At 45.6% G+C, this 18,732-nt stretch overlaps 1 protein-coding gene across 6 annotated transcripts in view; it reads left to right on the forward strand.

Moving 5' to 3' along the window:
- The window catches only part of WRN (WRN RecQ like helicase), a 164,281-nt gene extending 146,279 nt beyond the window's left edge, over positions 1-18,002 (forward strand). For 4 of the 6 annotated variants that reach the window (XM_014607369.3, XM_059722391.1, XM_019493510.2 and 1 more), the window contains 5 exons: positions 394-525; positions 2,358-2,520; positions 5,917-6,140; positions 6,790-6,939; positions 17,114-18,002. In XM_014607369.3, coding sequence (XP_014462855.2) covers positions 394-525; positions 2,358-2,520; positions 5,917-6,140; positions 6,790-6,939; positions 17,114-17,236 — 792 coding nt within the window. In that variant the 3' untranslated portion in view covers positions 17,237-18,002. The remainder of the gene's footprint in view (positions 1-393; positions 526-2,357; positions 2,521-5,916; positions 6,141-6,789; positions 6,940-17,113) is intronic. The other 2 variants (XM_019493512.2, XM_019493513.2) reach the window with 2 other exon arrangements.
- The last annotated feature ends 730 nt before the right edge of the window (positions 18,003-18,732 follow it).

The following is an 18,732-nucleotide window of genomic DNA, read 5'->3' on the forward strand; positions in this document are numbered from 1 at the left end:
AACTGATACGAAAGTCTGCCTTGTTGAAGTATTACACTTAGGCATGAAAAGGCTTTTAACAGAATTACTAAATTAAAATGCACCAACCAGCAAAGGGTATAAAAGTCAGTTATTTTGTGGCCCTTCTGTTTTGTTAAACAGGCTACCCTACCCTTGTGCTTTGTAGATGTGAGGGGATGTATGCATGTACAGATTGAATTACAGGCACAGCCTGTGTTGGTTTCCTGCTTGTGTGTAGAGAGCATCACCTGTCTGCAAAACCCAAGTGTGCTTGGACATAAGCTATTCCATTTCCATTCCCAATTCTAGAAATCTATTACCTTGGTGACACAATTTGTTGGTTGGCTGTTGCCAAGTTATAACTCCTGTTATATCTCATTTGCCTTGCTGTAGGCAGATACATTCCCAACTTCTGAATCTAGAGAACAGCAGCAAGCAGCCGTTCAGAAGGGTGTTGGGTGCCGACCCCTCCCTCAGTCGCAGCTTATAACGTACAGGCTGTTCCAGGAAAAGAACCTATCTTTGGTAAGTTTCCCATCCCTGGATACATGAACACGCTTATATATTTAAAAGAGGCGTTAAAGAGATTGTGTGCAGAAGTTTAATATGTGCTGGGTTGTTAGATTTTGGGGGATCAAACTTGTTAGTGACTGTTTTTCAAATGTTCTCTGCAGTGCAAGTAGATCTTCATGTTAGAATACCCAAGCCCTACCTTGGCTGTCATTTAGCTGCGTGTCTGAACTGGCTGGCCAAGTAGTACTGGTAACTGGTTTTAATATCAAATCATGTTAAATCAAGTTAGAACATGTAGGAGGCCAAAACTGTCTTCTAAAGCTGATTGTACTGAAGCAATCCCATGCGGTTGTGTATGGCACCTTGCCTGCTTGGTGTAGCTCGTCCACCACACTCTTTGAGAAAGCACTGAACCAGTTCTACAGTTTTTTTGCAGAGACTTCCAAAGCATGTGGTATATTACTAGAGCTCACTACTGGCCTGAGAGTTTAGTCGATCCTTTGTAATTACAGTTGAAAAGAAAATATATCCTAACCATGACATGACCTTGATATAGGTTTTAAAAATTAACTGTTTATTGTTTTGCACTTGCTGTTTAGGCTGAGAGCCATAATGAACTGTGTTAAGTATGTATGATACCATGTGCCCTTGAAAGTGTGTTTCATAATTATTTTTCTTATTCCCATTTTGACTTTCTTGTTTTATTCCTCTTTGATCTGGTGATACAAAGATGAAACTGTTTGACTTGCCCCTCCCAAGAGTGCAGGAGTGAAACTTGTCACATAATCACAAAATTAAAATACCCAAGGACTAATTAACGAGAAGCAATAGTACAATTAGTGTTAGGTAATTTGATGCCTGGTATCAAATAGCCCTGATTATTACATGCATTTTGTATGAATTGTCTGGGGGGAAGTCAATAAAAGAAACATAAAGTTTAATTCTTTTAGGGAAGAAAAATAATTAATTTTAAATCTGTTCTTCAAAAAAGTCCTAGTTTAGATAAGCAAGATCTGGAAAGCTTCCCTCCTATTGTTAGTATTTTAAAAGATAGCAAAATAAAGAAGGAAGAATCTACTTTTGTTAGTTACTGTTAATATTTTGGAAGTACCACCATGTTGTACAGTGATATTGGGAATCAAACAGTGAGACCTGCAACACTTATAAACCTTTTAAAGGTTCTGATACCGACAGATATAGAGAGACTCTAACAAATAAACCTCATTTCTAGATGAGTTGAGTTGATTCTACAGTTGTAATTGCTAGATTACCATAAGATGCTTCTCCCAGGATGGAATCCTTTGGGCCCATATACAGTGAAATCATTGTTTCCTTTGCATGGTACAGATTGCCATATTCTGGGATTTATTTGCCTTTCCAAGCAGTAGACCAAAGAGAAGTAGTTAGTGGTGGCAGTTTCTAAAGGAGAGTGGAGAGGTGTAGGGATTGTGCATGGGCCATGGAGCTATGGTGGTCACTTCCCACTCTAACCCACCTATTCTTTTGTATTGTGTATCAAGGAACATCATGGTCAGTGGGTTATGCATCTTAGACTTTTGAACAGGCAGAACTTTCTCCCTTGGGTGTCTTATTAAGGATAAAGTCAAAGTGAGAAAGTGCACACACTACATGTAAAATTTAATATTCTCAGCTGAAACAGCTTTTTAAAAATTGGATTCAAAGTTTGAAACATCAGAAACATATAGTGCATTGGTAAGTGCTTTGGAGCGCTTGTGTCCTGCCCTTGTTCTTGGTTGGTGAAGGATACAAGCTTTTGTTCTTTTGTTATTGTTTTGCATACTTTCACCATCTAAGATTTCTTTTCTGTTTTTTTTCCTCCCCAGAGGAGCATAAGTGAGAGCAGGTCTCTTCCTCTTTCTGTGATTGGCACTCATTTATACCAGGCAATGATATCTAACAATCCAGTTGACTTTGAACGAGCAGGCCTGACTCCTGAAATTCAGAAGGCTGTTTCCAATGTTATCAAAAATCCTCCCATCAACTCAGGTGAGACTTACAAACCTAGCTTGAAGCCGTTAACAACAGCCATTTCATGGATGAAGTGAATGACAAACTTCTGTATCCTGTTACATACTTAGGCAAGCATTTGGAGAGCATGAAAAGCACCAGCGCCACCTTATGGTGTGTGATTATGAGATTGGAATGAGCAGAGGCATGGAAAAGAGAGAATGGGGTGGCGGGAAGTGAGCTTTATGAGGTACAAGGGTATACTCAGAAACATAGAGAGCAGGACTGATGAGGAATTACGTTGGCCCGAATGGTGTAATGGCAGACCTGGGGAAGGAGCAGTTTTCTCATTTCTCAGTGAGAGGATATGCGGTTTGTGTCAAAAGAGTGCTTTGCTCTCTTATGCCTTATTATCAAGATGTCCTGACATACTCCAGTCTTTTATGTATCCTCTGATACAGTGTCTAAGCACAAAGCTGAGTTGGGGGCAATGTTGTGCTAGCTAAAGAAGCAAAAACCTCTTGGAAACTTCTTTCTGTTCTCTTAACATACAGAGAGCATGCTGTTCTGGTTGTTTTGATATTATCAAAATACTTTAGTAAGCATTCTGAAACATTTTTTAGGTCAGGCATGGCCAACCTGTGGCATACTTGTCATAAGTGGCACGTATAAGGGTGCCATAAGTGGCACGTATGTGGCTCTCGGATCATGGAGGGGACAGGCAGCATGGTGGGAGATGGGGCAGAAAGCAAAGCAGCAAAATGGGCATGGAGTACAGGGAAAGAAGCAAAAAGCAGAGCAGTATATCAGTCAGGGGTCACAGGGCTGGGAGCAGAAAGCGGTCAGGAGAAGGGGGCAGGGGAGAACTGTGTGGCTGGGCTGGCAGCACCAGGGCCAATGCCGGTACTCGCTAGGGTGGGGCAACCAGGAGACGCTGCTCAGGGGGGCAGGAGGGGTTGTGACCAGGCTGCCTGATGCAATGTGGGACCCTCAGCCCTGACAAGGCGGGTGCCACAGGCCTCCCCTCCTCCTCCCTCCAGCCTGTGCCGGGGCTAGACATGAGTCAGAACCACTGCAGCCACTGTGCTCTGGCCCGAGCAGGACAGGGACAGCTGGGGCCCCCCTTTGGCAGGGCTGGGGGTGGGCAAGAGGCTGTGGGTTTAGAGTGATGAGCAGCAGGATAGCCCAGGGAGGCAGGGGACTCTGGCTTGGGAGTGAGGACACCAGCAAGGCCAGGGGGCTCGGGAGTGAGGGGCACCAGCAGGGCTAGAGTGCTCTAGGTTGGGACTGGCCATCGATGTTTACAAATGGGCCCTAATACAAAAAAGGTTGAGAACCACTGTTGTAAAGCACTTTAAGATCTGCAGTTGGGGAGTGCAATGGAAGCACTAGGGTGTAATTAGTTGTGATGATGCTAAGTGCTGTTCTTCTGAACCGGTGTAAGAACAGCAGTTCTTTATTTTAACACATTGATCTAGTGCAGTGGTGTTCTAACTTTTTCCCCTGAGGGACAGATGGACAGTGCCTGGTCTAACTGTGGACCAGATGATGGGATAGAGCGACAGCCACAGTCCAGCCACAGAGAGGATGGGTTGGGGGGCAGCTCAGCCTGAACCCAGCCCCATGGAGGGGAAGGGGCCTTAAACCCTGGCCCCGTGGAAGGGGGTGTGGCCTGTTCCTTTAGGTGGCGGAGGAAGGTGACATGGCCCAGCCTTATGGGGAAGGGGATGTGACATGGCCTGGCTCCTACTGGGGCTTGGGGTTTGTGAATTTGGCAGGGGGGAGGATGCTCTTATTAATGGCCACTGCTCCCCTGTTGCCAGATTTCCAGACCTCTGGGGAGCCCCACGGGCCAGGTATAATGGCTTCATGGGCTGCATTTGGCCTGTGTACCAGAGTTTGAGTACTCCTGGTTTAGTGCCCAGTATTTTGTCTGGGTCTTAACACATATGTACATGCGCGCGCACGCACACACACACACACGCACATATCTAGCTGAGAAAATAACTTGGAATAATGAGGTTGGTTGGGCAGGACTTTTGGGACAACTTTTATCATTAAAGATCATGTTATGATTGTGGACATGGTCCCTCTTTTATTTAAATAACACAACGAAAATGCCACAGAACACCATTACACCATGTCAGGCACTAACTTGGGGATGACACCTTCTACAGTAAGAATATACTTTCTAGTAGGAGGTAAGCGAGTACAGAGGAGGTATTACAGATATCTCTATTCATGTTTTTTAGATTTTTTTTAAATTGGCATTTTAGGCATAAGCGACTCGCAGGAGGGGCATGGGGGGGGGGGGGCATGTGCCCCCCCTGAGATTGGCCAGCACCAGCTTCTGCGGGCCGTAGCTGTTTGCCATTGGCCTCCTCCTCGCCACCACCGCTGCTGCCACCGGTGTCTGTGGGCAGTTGCTGCTCGCTGCCATCGGCGTCTGTGGGCGGTCCCCGCTTGCCGCCCCCTCTCCCTTCCCACAGTATCTGTGGGCAGTCCCAGCTTGCTGACATTGCTGCCGCCTACAAACAGTGCCCCCCAGTCTCGAGAGGCACCAGTTGTTCATGATTTTAGGTTTCTAGGTTCTCTGAACTCTCTGGACTCTACTCATTGCGCTATGATCTATTAGTCTACATGCTGGTTAGCAGTAGTCATTGGGTAACAGGGCTTTGAGCCTAATTTCCTTTACTTAAACTAAGCTAGCAGCCCCCTGAGCTCCCCATTTCAGCTGAACTGCAAATGAGTGCTGCAAATGGCTGCTGCTTTTCATCTCCTGTCTGAGATTGTTAATAAAAGGTATTTAGCAGAATTGGTAGATTTGTTAGATTCTGACAGGACCACAACATAAGCACATCTGCTATGGCCATTATGGCAATAGATGGAAAGCGGCTGGATTTCTGACCTAGGTATTAGAAAGGACTTATTTGCTCAGAGTCTCCTGCCACAATTTACAGGAGATTAAACTGTTACAATGTTCCTTTGCAGTATGTAAATGATTTAAGGACACTATCAGTTCACTATTTTTTAAATAAAAGAAAAACGGTGGAGAACCTCAGCTGCTGCAGTGAAGAGTGAAGGGAATGACAGTACAGGGAGGCTAGGGGAGACGTGATAATGGCTTTGGGTTAAGTTTGAGTATAGGGGATTGCATGAGTGCAAAATGAAGGTCAACATTTATCCATTGGTTAATAATTTTCTATTTGAAGATTCAAGCTATGCAGTGTTTTTTATTGTATTATTTGACTCCTTCCTTGCTTTGAAATATGTTATGTTTAGTGACAGGCCATCCCAGAAACTGTTGATGTCTAGCTTTCCTTCACCAAACCTCCAAATAATGCTCTTTAATTTTGAAACAGTATAGGAACTTTGGGGGGAAAGTTAAGAAAAGATAAAAATGTACATTAATAATTTAATTTTTTTTACCCCGAGATTTAACCAAAATACAAGAGATTAGAACACTGGTTCCTCCAAATATTGAAACATATCTTATCAGAATGACAATTGCACTACTGGAGAAAGGAAATGGAAGTAAGCCATGGAGTCAGCAGTGTCAGTCAAGCAACAGAAGAATGCTGGATGAATCTGAATGTCTGCAGGCAAGTATGGGACCATCCCTGGACAGCAAGGAAGATGTTTTGTGGATTGAGACAAAGGTTAGTTTAAAAAAAAAAGTTTATAAAACAATCTGATTATGCAAAAAGGATTATCTCTTGATAGCAGTCTACCGAAATCAGGGGGAACTTACTAATTTTTGCTGGTTGATTGCAGTGTACAGTTCTTGTTCCATGGTCATTTTGCTGTGTCCCTGCCTCTCAGTGCTGATCGGTGAAGAGGGCCTGCCCCTTGGTACTGGTTGGCAGAGAGGGCCTGGGGGAAGGAGGCCATGGCTTCCCTCCTGTTTCCAACACCCTCCCCCAATAGCCATTTTCCAGCTTTTTCTCGAGAACCAGGCTTTTTCACAGGGGACCTGCTAAATTCATGTTTTTGCGAAAATCATGAAATTACAAATTTGGTAGGTCCCTAGCAATGACTAATGCTTCTGTGCCAGAAAGGGTGCTGACATTCAGATTTTAGCACCTTTGTGTTTGGAATAAACGTCCTTTATTTGCTGAAATGTAAATCACATAAAACGTATAAAACACTTAGAGATCTAATTAAGTGAAAAGTAATATTGTTCTATTATAATACAGGCTAATTTGCTATGGGAATACATTAAAACAACATTATTTGTTTAGTTAGAATTGTAAATGGTGCAAATGGAAACTTTTAAGAAACCATGTTTTATTTTTCTAATACGAAAAGTCTGAAAAGAACAACAAGACAGATGATATACAACCAGTTAATACCAAACAGGATGTGCCAGGCCATCAAAGCTCCCTCAGATTAGCCTCCTGGAATCAACCTTCCCTTCATCCCAATGAAGAAGGACTGTTTGCTGACTCCCAGTCAATGGTAATGCCATACTCCATGAATTTCTATTTTATACAAGACTTTATACTGGAATATGTTCTTACCAGTATAAATATTCCCTGTTGAGGCTAACAGGTTAACAATGCAAACTTGTAAAATACCACTCAATATACTCACTACCTTCTTGCTATTAAAATATAACTAAATGCCCTAAAATTTAGTTTCCAGATTTATTAAAGTATCCTATTTTCTTTAACAGCAGAATATGCTGAGAGTAACATAGACATTTCTGATTGATATTATTTAGGTGCCATTGTACTGGCTGCTCAGCAGTTTGTATAATAAACAAAAAGTTCTGCCCAAAGACCTTAAAATTGAGAAACATTTGCTTTGTATTATCATCTACTGATCATTTTTCAATTAATGTGGAAGACTTCAGTGAAGGTGTCTGGTCAGTTTTTTATGTAGCTAGTCCCCCACTCTGAGGGTCACTTGTATGTTAGGATAACCATATAGAACCATGGGAAATCCAGGACACTGCTCTCTGCCCTCCTTCCCCCCACAACCTCGGCAGTGCTTCACCTCTTCTAGCCTCTGGTTTAAGCTCAGAAGAGCAACAAAGTGGGGCTTGGTGGCTCACAGAGAAGAAGAGCACCCCCGCCCCTTCCCGTGCGATCCTGCTAGCCAAAGGAACCCAAGTGATGGCACCTGGGTTCTACACCCATCCCAACCACACAGTTGCATGGTGGGAAGGAAGGCAGCCAGGATGGAGCTTGCTAGGGCTGTAGTCCTAGGGCAGAGCCCAGAGCTGAACCCCAAACATGGGTCTCTGGCAGTTGGGTGGGTTGGGAGGGAAGGGCAGGGCGAACGCTCCACTCAGGGCAGGGGTCTGAGTCATCTCCCCCCCAAACTCCCCCTTCCGCAAGAAGTCCCTCCCTCACTTGGGCTCTTTGTGGCAGCCCTGGTCCCTACTCCAATGGGCTGAGAACTTCTCACACATAGTAGAGTCAGTCAGGGATGGGTAATGTGGGCAACCACCCAGGGCACCATGGCACTTCACATACATGTGCGTTTGTGTACGTGTACACACACACACAAGTGTGAGCAGCCTGCTCTCAGGAGGAGCTGGGCAGGCACATGTGCATGGGGTGGGGTGGTGCAAATCCAGGACTTTTGCTTAAAGTTTCACCTACCGGTTGGGATCAGGACAGCCTGTGAAATCAAGAATTTTCTTGGCCAAACCAGGACTTTTGGTTATCCTACTCCTATATTTCACCAGCTGTATTAGTGGATGTTTCTGTAGAACTTATAATACCTACTGTTAGCCCCCGTAGAATTTTAAATGTAAATGTTGAATGGTTGCTGCACTGTGGCATATTGAATCTGTAGTCACCAGAACATCTCAGTTTTGTTTTATTTTTCACACCTGTTTACAGAAGGTACTATATAGGATCATTTCACTTTTGGTTATATCTGCACAGGGGACACAGTTGCCAACTCAAGAAAAGAATTTTTAGTGAAGGTCTGCAACTTTTTTACTGACATGTTTTAAATAACCTAAATGTAACTCTTCTGCCAGGCCCTGGATGGCTTTAACAAAGATAGGGTTCAAAGGCAGTATGCATCTTTGTAATGCCCTTTGCTCGACTACAAAAACCCCTTCTACAATGGTAGGTCATTGCTTTTCTCACAAAAATTGTTCAGGAATAAATTATTTTCCACAGTGTATCTCACAGGCCCTTTAGTGGCAGATGCTTCCAATTTTTTCTGGGGAATTTAGTTTTCTCAACCCTTTCCTTCAGTGGTTCTTTTGTAGCTGTGACAAGGCAAAGATGGGAATCCCATACATGAGTCTGAGGGTCATGACTTCATTAGGGATTCTTCTACCAGAGTAAATCTGAGATATATGTGTTTCACATTTGTATAAAACAAACTTTTTCTGGTGTGATTAATTGAAATTTGAAAGCAACACACTATACCTCCAGTTTGGAACTGGAGTAAATCATCATTGGCAGCCATCAGTCTTGGGAGACCATGGAGATTGTGCCTTTGGTGGGTTACTGGGTACCACCACAGCTTCTTGAGTGGCTGAGGAGTCCGATGCACAGCAAGCAGACCCTCTGGTAAGTTGCATATACAAACTCGGTTGAGCATACAATGGCATGCTGAGTACCATTTTGTCTTGCCTGCCTTTGAGGCCTCTTCTCTAGCTCATCATTGATCCTCTCTATTTTGAAGCAACATAGGCCCTGCTTCACGGTGGCTTTCCACTCACAGTGGTCTGAAGCAATTGATTCCCAGCGTTGGCCATTGATGTGCAGCTCACAAAGATTTTTCTTGCAGTTATCAACAAAATGGAGTTTGGGCCATCCAAGTTGACATTTGCCAGTGGCCAGCTCACCGTACAGTATGTCCTTGGGGATTCAGCCATCACACATATGATTCACATGTCCTAACCAACAGAGGTGTCTCTGTCTCAGGAACATGAACATACTGGGTATCATAGTCCATTCCAGAACAGCAAGGTTGAGATTTTCTCACACTACATTATGCACAGGATATTGCAGAGACATCAAAGATGGAAATTGTTCAATATTCTTTCTTCCTTAGCAGAAGAAGTCCATGTTTTGCTGCCATAAAATAGACAGCTAAATACGCGAGTGCTGTAGATGGACATTGTCAACAGAGTGAGCGCTCTATTTTTACAAACTCTCTTTTGAAGTTTAACCATGGCATTGCTTGCCTTTCCACTGCAAGCATTAATTTCAGCTTCCAAGCCAAGATTTTGCAAGATGGGGAGCCTAAGCAAGTGAATTTTTAAACCACTTCCAGGCTTTCATCATGTATTCTAACTTCATGAGGGCAGTCAACTTGTTGACCCATGACTACTGTCTTCTTTAGGCTAATGGTCAGACCAAAATAGTCACAAGCATGAGTAAGGTGATCCATAAGACTTTGTAGTCTTGCTTCTGAATGGCTAACAATTGCTGCATCATTGGCAAAGAACATTTCACAGAAAAGAACTTCTCAGGTTTTCATTTTCACTTGGAGACAAGCAAGGTTAAAGGGTTTCCCATCAGACCTGGTCAGAAGGTATATTCCTCCTGAAGATCTACTGAATGCATATTTGAGTAGCATGATGAAGAAAATCCCAAAAAGCATTGGAGCTAGGCATTGGAGCCAACCAGGGTGGGGTCCTGGGGCAAATCAGCTTGTGTGGGGCCGCGCCCCCACACACCCTGTACTTGAAGAAGCTGGCAGCAGATTTGGCGGCAGGGTGGGGGTGTGCCAAGCAGCTGGATGTGAAGCTGGTGGAGGCGCTGAGTCATTGCAGCCATTCCGCCCCACTTTGCACTTCCCAAAGCCCCAACCCAGGACAGCCCTGTTTGACACTAATCTTGATTTCAAATTCTTCCAAATGCGACCCATCAAACTGTACTGTTCCATGCATACTGACATGGAAGGACTTGATGATGCTCAGGAGCTTAGGAGGGCAGCCAGTCTTCTTCAGGATTCAGATCAAACTAACAAGATCAAAAGCTTTGGTGGTATCGACAAATGCTGTGTATGGAGATTTCCTTTGTTCATGGCACTTTTCTTGTAGATGTCTCGAGGAGAATTTCATATCCATCATGGATCTACTGGATTTGAAACCACATTGAGACTCAGGGTAGACTGTCTGCAAGGGTCTGCAGTCTTAGCAGGATGACTTTGGTGAACAGCTTCCCAATGATGCTAAATAAGGATATACTACGATAGTTGTTGCCGTCACTCATATCACCTTTATTTTTTTACAGAGTGACTATGTTTGCATCCTTCATGTCTTGAGGAACTTCATCTTCTCTCCAATACTTACATATTAATTTATGCAGAGAGAGGAGGAGGATGGATTTCCTGTGCTTAACTTCAGCCAGTATGCAGTCTGCACCTGGGACTTTACCACAAGCAAGCTGATCAGTGGCTTTTTCTGCTTCATCTTTTTTCATAGTTAAGAGCTGTCAGGGTTGAGAGGTCTTCGAGTGCGTTGAGAGCAGAGTCACAGGCCATATTTTCATGAGTAGAGTTCTGAATTAATGCTCAACCCATTGATCCATCTGCTTATTGCAGTCATTCATGACTTCACCTGTGGAGGATTTTAAAGGGAAGGTCTTCCTTGGAACAGGCCTAAGAGCTTTTGTGATGCCTCCATACATTGCTTGCATGTCACCTCAGTCAGCAGCTTTTTGGATATTTTCGCACAGTTGTAGCCAATAATGGCTTGCACATCATCTCACTGTACGTTTGACCTTTTGCTGGATCTCTCGAAGTGCCTGCAAGTTGGAGTGGCTCGGGTCACACTTATATTTGAGGAGAGCTGACCATTTCTTTTCTATGAGTGGGATAATTTCAGATGAGTTCTCATCGAACCAATCCTTTGAGCTGTGATGCAAGGTACCACAAGAGTTCAAGGCAGTTGGATAGATGGCTCCCTTGAGCTGAATCCATTTCTCCTCAGCAGTATTACAGAGATGATAGAGCCCCAGAGAAAGTTTAATTGAGACAGTGTGTATTCAGCTTTAAGTTGCGTGGCGTTTATTTCTAGTAATGAGAGTTTCTTACTCTTGTACAATTTCCTGGGATGCAATTTGACTTCAGTGCATACCAAAGAATAATCGGTATCAGAGTCAGCACTCTGATAGGCTTGTGTAATGATTACATCATGGAAGTCTCATGAGCAGGTGATAATCAGTTGATACCAGCGTGCAGATCATGGGTGGCACCAAGATACTTTGTGCTGAGGTTTTGCATTGAAGAAATAATTTGTTATACATAGCTCATTACATGAACATAGTTCGACCAAACATTGTCCATTTTCATTCAGTTTGCTGACATCACTGGTGCCCAAACAGTGAGGCCAGGCAGCATGCACCTCAACTGGAGTAAATACACCAGTGCAAAAATACTACATATAGACAAGTCCTTCTGCTCAGTTTGACTTGCCCACAAACTTTCTTGAATTGCTCTTTAACTTGGTATATAGTAGTTCTTCTTGGATGAGTGTCCCAGGTTCTTAGGCAACCCAAAAATAGTTGGTCAGTTAACTGGTCAATATAGTCAAATAATGGTCAAGTATTTTAAGCATTAATTTATTAGAACAGTAAAGAAAGACTTTAATCTTCAATAGCTTAGGTTCTTAAACTAATTACAGAAAATAAGCATTACTGTGAAACCATTTAAATTCTAAAAAAATGTAATGAATTATTATAATAGTGTTCACAGAATCATAAAAAAGTAGGGCTGAAAGGGTCATCTAATCCAACCTCCTGCTCAAGGCAAGATCATCTTAGCCCATCTTAGCATTGGTGGTACTCAAGCTCCAGCTCACCAGCAAAATGCAGCCTGCAAAGCCTTGGAATCGAGACCATGGGATTTCCCACAGGTTAGGAAATTTGGTAGTGGGGGAGCAATGGCAGTACTGCCACCCCCTCCTGCTGCCAAAATTCCAAGCCCCATGAGACGGGTCTGAGCTGGGCCATGACCTGCCCTCTGCGTGGCCAGATCAGAACCAGGCCAAGCCCCTTTTGATCCAGGCTGCTAAGTTGGGGCTGGGCCACACCACCTTCCCTCCACCCAACCAGGTTAGGGCTGGACCATGCCCTCTTCTTCCCACAAGGGCCAGACCACTCCACCCCCCGCAGCTAGATTATGGCTGGGCCATGACCTCTCCCCACGGCTCTGGGTTGTGGCCATGTCACAGGCCTTCCCGCCATGGGACCAGGTTTAGACTGACCCCGAGCCCCTTTTCACTGCTGGATTGGGGCCAGACTCTGCCCCTGTCACCTCTGTGTGGCCAAATGGGGCCCCACCAAATCCAGCCTGTAGCGGGATTAGGCATTGCCCATTCAGCCCACCAGCACGATACCCAAAAACGTCAAGAAGGCCCTAGCTTATCACAAGTAAATCAAGAGGATGAGCGCAAAAGCAATTTATTAAAATACACTCAAGAGATCCAAGGAAAAGGACCATGGTCCCTGTAGCAGAGGAATGCAAAAACTCCCACAGTCCGTGCCAGTCTGACTGTGGAGTAAAATTTCTTTCTGATCCCAGAAGTGGCAATCAGCCTGACCCCAAGTTCCTCTAGCCAGCAACCTCCAAGTACAAGAACATCGGCACACCTCACTCAAAATCCCGTACCAACATCCAGTGCTTCTGAATAACGTGAAGAGACAAGTAATACCTGAGGCACCAGGAGGTGAAAAAATTATTTCCTGGCCCCATGTGGCAACTAGCGAGGCACGGAGACATGGGAAAACCAAAAACTGCACTGTAACCTGTGAATTGCAAACTCCATACATTACACACCATAACTGAAGAACCAGAACTCCCCTTACTGTCATTCTATCCAATCCATAAACTTGTCTCCACTCTTCAGTCCTGTTTTATTTGTGGAGATTTGCTTTATCCACCTGTTCTGGGGTGCAGAGCTCTTCTTACGATCTCCAAGCGATATGTATGTGTGTGTGTGGGGGGGGGTCTCCTGGGCTTCCAACTAGTGTACTTCACAGCACATTCCAGACATTACTACTCCTAGATCATCCCTGACCCATTCTTATTCAGTCTCTTCTTGAAAACCTCCGGTGAAAAATGTCCCATAACTTTTGACAGTGAAGTTCTTCCTGATATGTGATCTAAATCTGCTTTTCTGCAGTTGTAAGCCACTGTTACACATCCTGCTCTGCAGTGAGGGAGAAAAGGTATTCTCCCTCTTCTTTACTGCAGTCCTTCAGGTATTTGAAAATGATTGACCAGATCATCACCTGCACTCCAAACCTTTTAACCTTTCTGCCCAGAGCCTTGTTAGTCTCCTCTGATCTGATCTGGTCTGCTATTACTGTCAGCATCATTGGTACCTAGATGGACAGGCAGGAAAGGTTAGTGGTCTGAGGGATGGCTGAGTTCTGGCAGTCTGTCTGGGATATCTTGAATATGGGTTCTTCAAACTGGGGTCCCAGCATGTCCTCTGGGACTCCTGATCCAGATGACAGATAAGTGCTTCCACTCCTGCAGGAGGGAATTTCCAGCTACTACCACTCTCCTCTTCCTTCTTGCTGGAATAGTCCTGGAGCATCCATCCCTAGGACTCTGCATTTCTTGCCTTCTGGAGGAACATCTCTGGTCCTTGCCAGCTGTTGTTTTCTCCTCTGCCTTTTCCCTAGCTTTTAGGTAAGTATAAATGTGAGGAATATTCAAGTGAACAGTTCTTCTTCTACTTGCCTTTTGTCCCAGAACCCCAGGATCAGCCTGAACAATTACAAAAATCCAAAAGGATGGGCAGGAAGGAAGGAAAATAAAACTCATGCAGTAACTATAAAAGGCAAACGTCCATTTTATTTGCTGGTGGTTATAGTCATTGCTCCGCCACCCCAGCATGCAGTAGGTCCTGCGGCACCACATAGCATAATAGAAATAAGGGAAAGGAGGCTGGAAGAGCTTTGAAGAAAGGCAGAGCAAGGGAAGCTTGCTTCTAAATGGTGCGTGGCATGAACACTGTGTGCCCCCAACGAATGGGGGGGCATAGCGACTGCCCATAGGCAGCGGTGTCGATAGCGAGGGCGTGGCGGTGGCGAGTGGGGAGCTCCTGCAGGCAGCAACTGGGGTGGCAGCCACCCACAGATGGTGGTGGCGGCCAGTGATGATTAGAGACCGCCCACAGATGCCAGTGGCAGCGATGTGGGAAGGGGTGGTGAGTGGCAACTGCCCACAGGCACTGCCGTCAGCATTGGAGGCGCTTTTTGCAGGGGGTGCACTGCTAGTCTCAGGTTGCACATGCACCCATGTGCACCCTCTATGCATTGCCAATGGTGTGTGGATCTCAGGGGGAGGAGCTGTCACTTCTGCTTTTGCTAACAGATGACATGATGTAATAAAATAGGAGGCTACCACCATCCATAGCTTTATGGAATATTTGACAGTATTTAATTGCGGACAATTGACATTATTTGACGAGTCCATTGACCAGTTTGCCAGCCCTATTATTTGCATATTTTAGCTTTTCTTTGAAATTTTAACAATTACAGACTGTTCCTTTTAAAACAAAATAAAAAATAGAAATTCCAAAGAACATCATAACAGTTTCAGGAGGTGTTGCCATGATGTGTTGTATGCACCAGTCCATTCCAGACCTTAGCTGCTCCTGTTTATCAAATGTAGTTCATGTTCACATTACTGTAATTTAAAAAAAATATGCATGCATTTCTCCATGAAATGATATGAACCCTTCCACCACTATTATATTCACATTCCCTTAATGGGGAATTGATTGGTCTAGGTGTGTAATATTACATTATCCATATAGGGCGCATCCAGACAAGCACAAACGTCTCAAACTCCTTTGAGACGCTGCAAGATGCACGCTGGGAACAAAAAAACGTTCCCTGCACTGCAGATTTGCAGTGCAGACTCAGAATTTTATACCTGGAGATCCAGGTGTCAAAATATAACCTAGGGGGAAAAAGTGGGGCAGGAGGCTTGGTAGTCAGCCAGAGCATCTCTATGGGTGGCCCTTGCCCTGGTGTTGAAGCACACTGCCTGCCTGTGTGGGGCAAGCAGCAGTGCAGGCTGCAAGGGCCTGGACCCGGGTTCCGTGACAGGTAAGTAGGGGGAAGGGACCATGGAGGGACCCCCTGCTTGCTTCCCCAGCCCCCCTGCTTGCTTCCCCAACCCCCCCACTTGCTTCCCCAGCTCCCCGATTGTTCCCCCAACTCCGATCTCTCCCCCAGCTTCCCCCTCCTTCCCTCAGCTCTGCAATGCTTCCCTAGCTCCCCGCTCACTCCCCCGCCTGGCCCCACCCCCCCAACAGCTTGCACTCACTGACTGTAGCAGCAGCTTTTGGGGCTGCTTGAGGCCTCATGGCACAGCCCCCACCCCGTGGGGCAGGAGGGATCAGTCCTGGCCACCTGACACCTGTGCTGCTGCTGCTGCATCATGTGGGTGCGGCCCGGCAGGGTGCCATGTGGCACCGCAGGCTGTTGGTCTGCTCAGGTTGAGCAGCACTGAGCCCTGGGTGACAGTCAGAGGAGCCCCAGCTGCCTGACAGTGTGCAGCACCACACAGTGCCCTGCCAAGCCAGGCTGCACCCACACGATGCAGCAGTAGCAGCAGCATGGATGCCAGGCAGCCAGGGGCTGTGACATGAGGCTCTGAGTGGCCCCAATGGCCGCTGCTACAGCCGGTGTGTGTGGGGATGCTGGGGCGGGGGAGCCAGGTGGGGGACATGTGAGCTCTGCGTGGGAGGGCAGGCTGTGGGCCCTGGGGAGGAAGGGGGGCCTCTGGGCCCTGCAGGTGGGGCTGGGAGCTTGCAGGGGGGGCAGTCCATGTGCTGTGGGGGGGGCTGTGCCCTGTGGGGGGCAGGGGACCCACCCCTCCTAAGCAGCGCCCCACACAGTCTTCCCCCACACACAGTCCCCCCACACCTACCCACAAACTGACCCACATCCCCCCACAACCCTCCACACCCATCCACCCACATCCCCCCACACCCCTTCCCACCCCTGTCTTGCAAACCCCACATCTCCCCATCACACATCCATTGTGTGATTAAAAAAACCAAAAGCAAACATCAAAACATAGATATTTAGAATTTATTTTATTATGATGATAGTGACACTTGTAGGCTTCCAAATTGCTTTAACATTGTAAATATAGCAGTAAAACATGGCCTAACTGATCTCTTACTGTCTCTCTCTCTGTCTCGATCTGTCTGTCTCTCTATATATAGTGGTCTTTTGTTTTATTTGTGGAAGAATGTGGACTTTAAAATACCCCGAAGTGTGAATTTGAGATGCTGCTTCAGCAGTGCAGCTGCCACAAGGGGTAGTGTCCCCAGATATCAAGTGGCCAGACCCCAGAAGCTCCTGAGAGCAACTAGCCCTGAGCTGCTTGCCTGGGCAGCTTTTTATATTGCTGGGACCTGTACAGGTGCTGGCCCCAGTCTGTAGCTCCCCCTGACTGCAGATCCGGGAGGAGCTAGGCAGGGTTATTTTGCCCCAAGTGGCACAACTTGCCCCACACCAAAGTGCATATCTGGGTACATGTGCTGAGGCAAAAAGCCCCAGCTCAAATTTGTGCCACTTCTGTTTGAGTTGCTGCAAAGCACACATGCCTGCCCATAGAGTTTATTGTCACTATGAGTCAAAATACTTACACATGCACTACAAGTATGCTTTTCTTTTCCTAGACTTTGAGTCAGCCTTCAAAGAGGAAGTTGCCAGAATGGTTTGGGACTTCAAAGCAGACAGCTCCTTCTGATACTCCTGGCAAGAAACCAAAAATGGGAGCAAAAAAAGGACTCTTTGGTTGAACTAGGATATAACAAATGCATTTTTTCCCCATTAAAGGTGCTTAAGGACACACATGATTGTTTTCATTATGGCATTCTAAATCATATGGTAAACAGTATACTATGAAAGGTATACTTGGTTTCCTGAATAAACAGTATTCCAGAGGTGAAACAAAGTAACAAGCTTGAACTGAGGGGCTCCAGTTTCAGCCCTTGAACTTCTCAGTGCATGGACAGAAACAAGTTACAAAATCCCAAATCCAGGTATGCTCCACTCTTCACTGAGTGAAATTTGGACAACTGAAGGGGAAGTCTCTATTGAGCTGAATGTTGTCTTCATGAAGACTGTGTTCATTACGCAGGCTTTTTCAACTGGCATTGGCTTTATTCCACAGGTTTCTATGTTTAAGGTTGGTAGCAGACTGAATTTGGAAAAATAATAAATATCATATAGAGGAATACGGGGTGTGTTACCCCTTCCTCATACCCACAAACTTAAAATGTTATGTTGCTGCTATGCTAGTACACACAGAATGTGTTGTATTGTGTTAGCATTCCACACTTGCTATAAGTAAAACTGCCTTGACACCGCTGTGCAGTATCTCTGATGCAAGATTTACTGTATGGAACCTTTTGTATTATTAATAAACTTTAAAAAGTGGTTAATTTCATGTAGAAAAACATGAGACAATATTTTTTAAGTGTCTTTAGGCAGTTTGTACTAGCATTAAGGTGTACTTTTTATAGTAAAGTGTTATATAAAGGTTCAAAAAGTACTTATTACTCATCTTCCTCTAGTCTTGTTCATTTATTTGTCTTTTCTTGAAATTAAAGTTTATCTAACTTAGGGCTGTCAAATGATTTTTAAAAAATTAATCATGATTAGTTGCATGATTAAAAAAATAGTTGCAATTAATCACAATTTTAATCGCACAGATAAAAACTAAAAATTATGCAGGTACTTTGTATGGTTGGGGGTGGGGATGGGGTATGTGTGTGGAATCTGTGAAGGTGTGAGGGGATTGTGGGTGTGTGTATGGGGTTTGGAGCCTGGGGGGGGGGGTCCCCCATGCCCTGGCAGGATGTAGGGTACTGTGGGTCAGGGATGAGAGGCAGCAGCGGGGTTGTGGCATAGGAGTGAGGGGCAGACACACACACACTGCCCAGAAAGTAAGTCTGTGGAAGTGGGGGTTATAGGGAAGAGGTGTGGGGGTGCAGGTTGAGGCCCCCACAGTGAGGGAGGGCATGGGGTAGGGGCAGGGCTGCAGTGAATGAGGCCCCAGGGCCAGGGTGGGTTGTGGGATGGAGCCACAGGAAGTGCGTCCAGGGGTGAGGGGGCATGACTCCATGCTGTTGCACACCCCCCCAAGGGAGGCATGGGGGACATGTGCCCCCTGATTTATACATGGGGCAGAGGTGAGTTGCCCACTGCAGGCTGGGGCTCTGTGCCTTGCTGCCTTGCCCCAGGAGTCACGGTATGCCATGTTGTCCCTCCTGCAGCTGGGCAGGCAGGTGAC

This window comes from Alligator mississippiensis, chromosome 2 (assembly GCF_030867095.1).
Source record: "Alligator mississippiensis isolate rAllMis1 chromosome 2, rAllMis1, whole genome shotgun sequence".
In the NCBI taxonomy this organism is placed as follows: domain Eukaryota; kingdom Metazoa; phylum Chordata; order Crocodylia; family Alligatoridae; genus Alligator; species Alligator mississippiensis.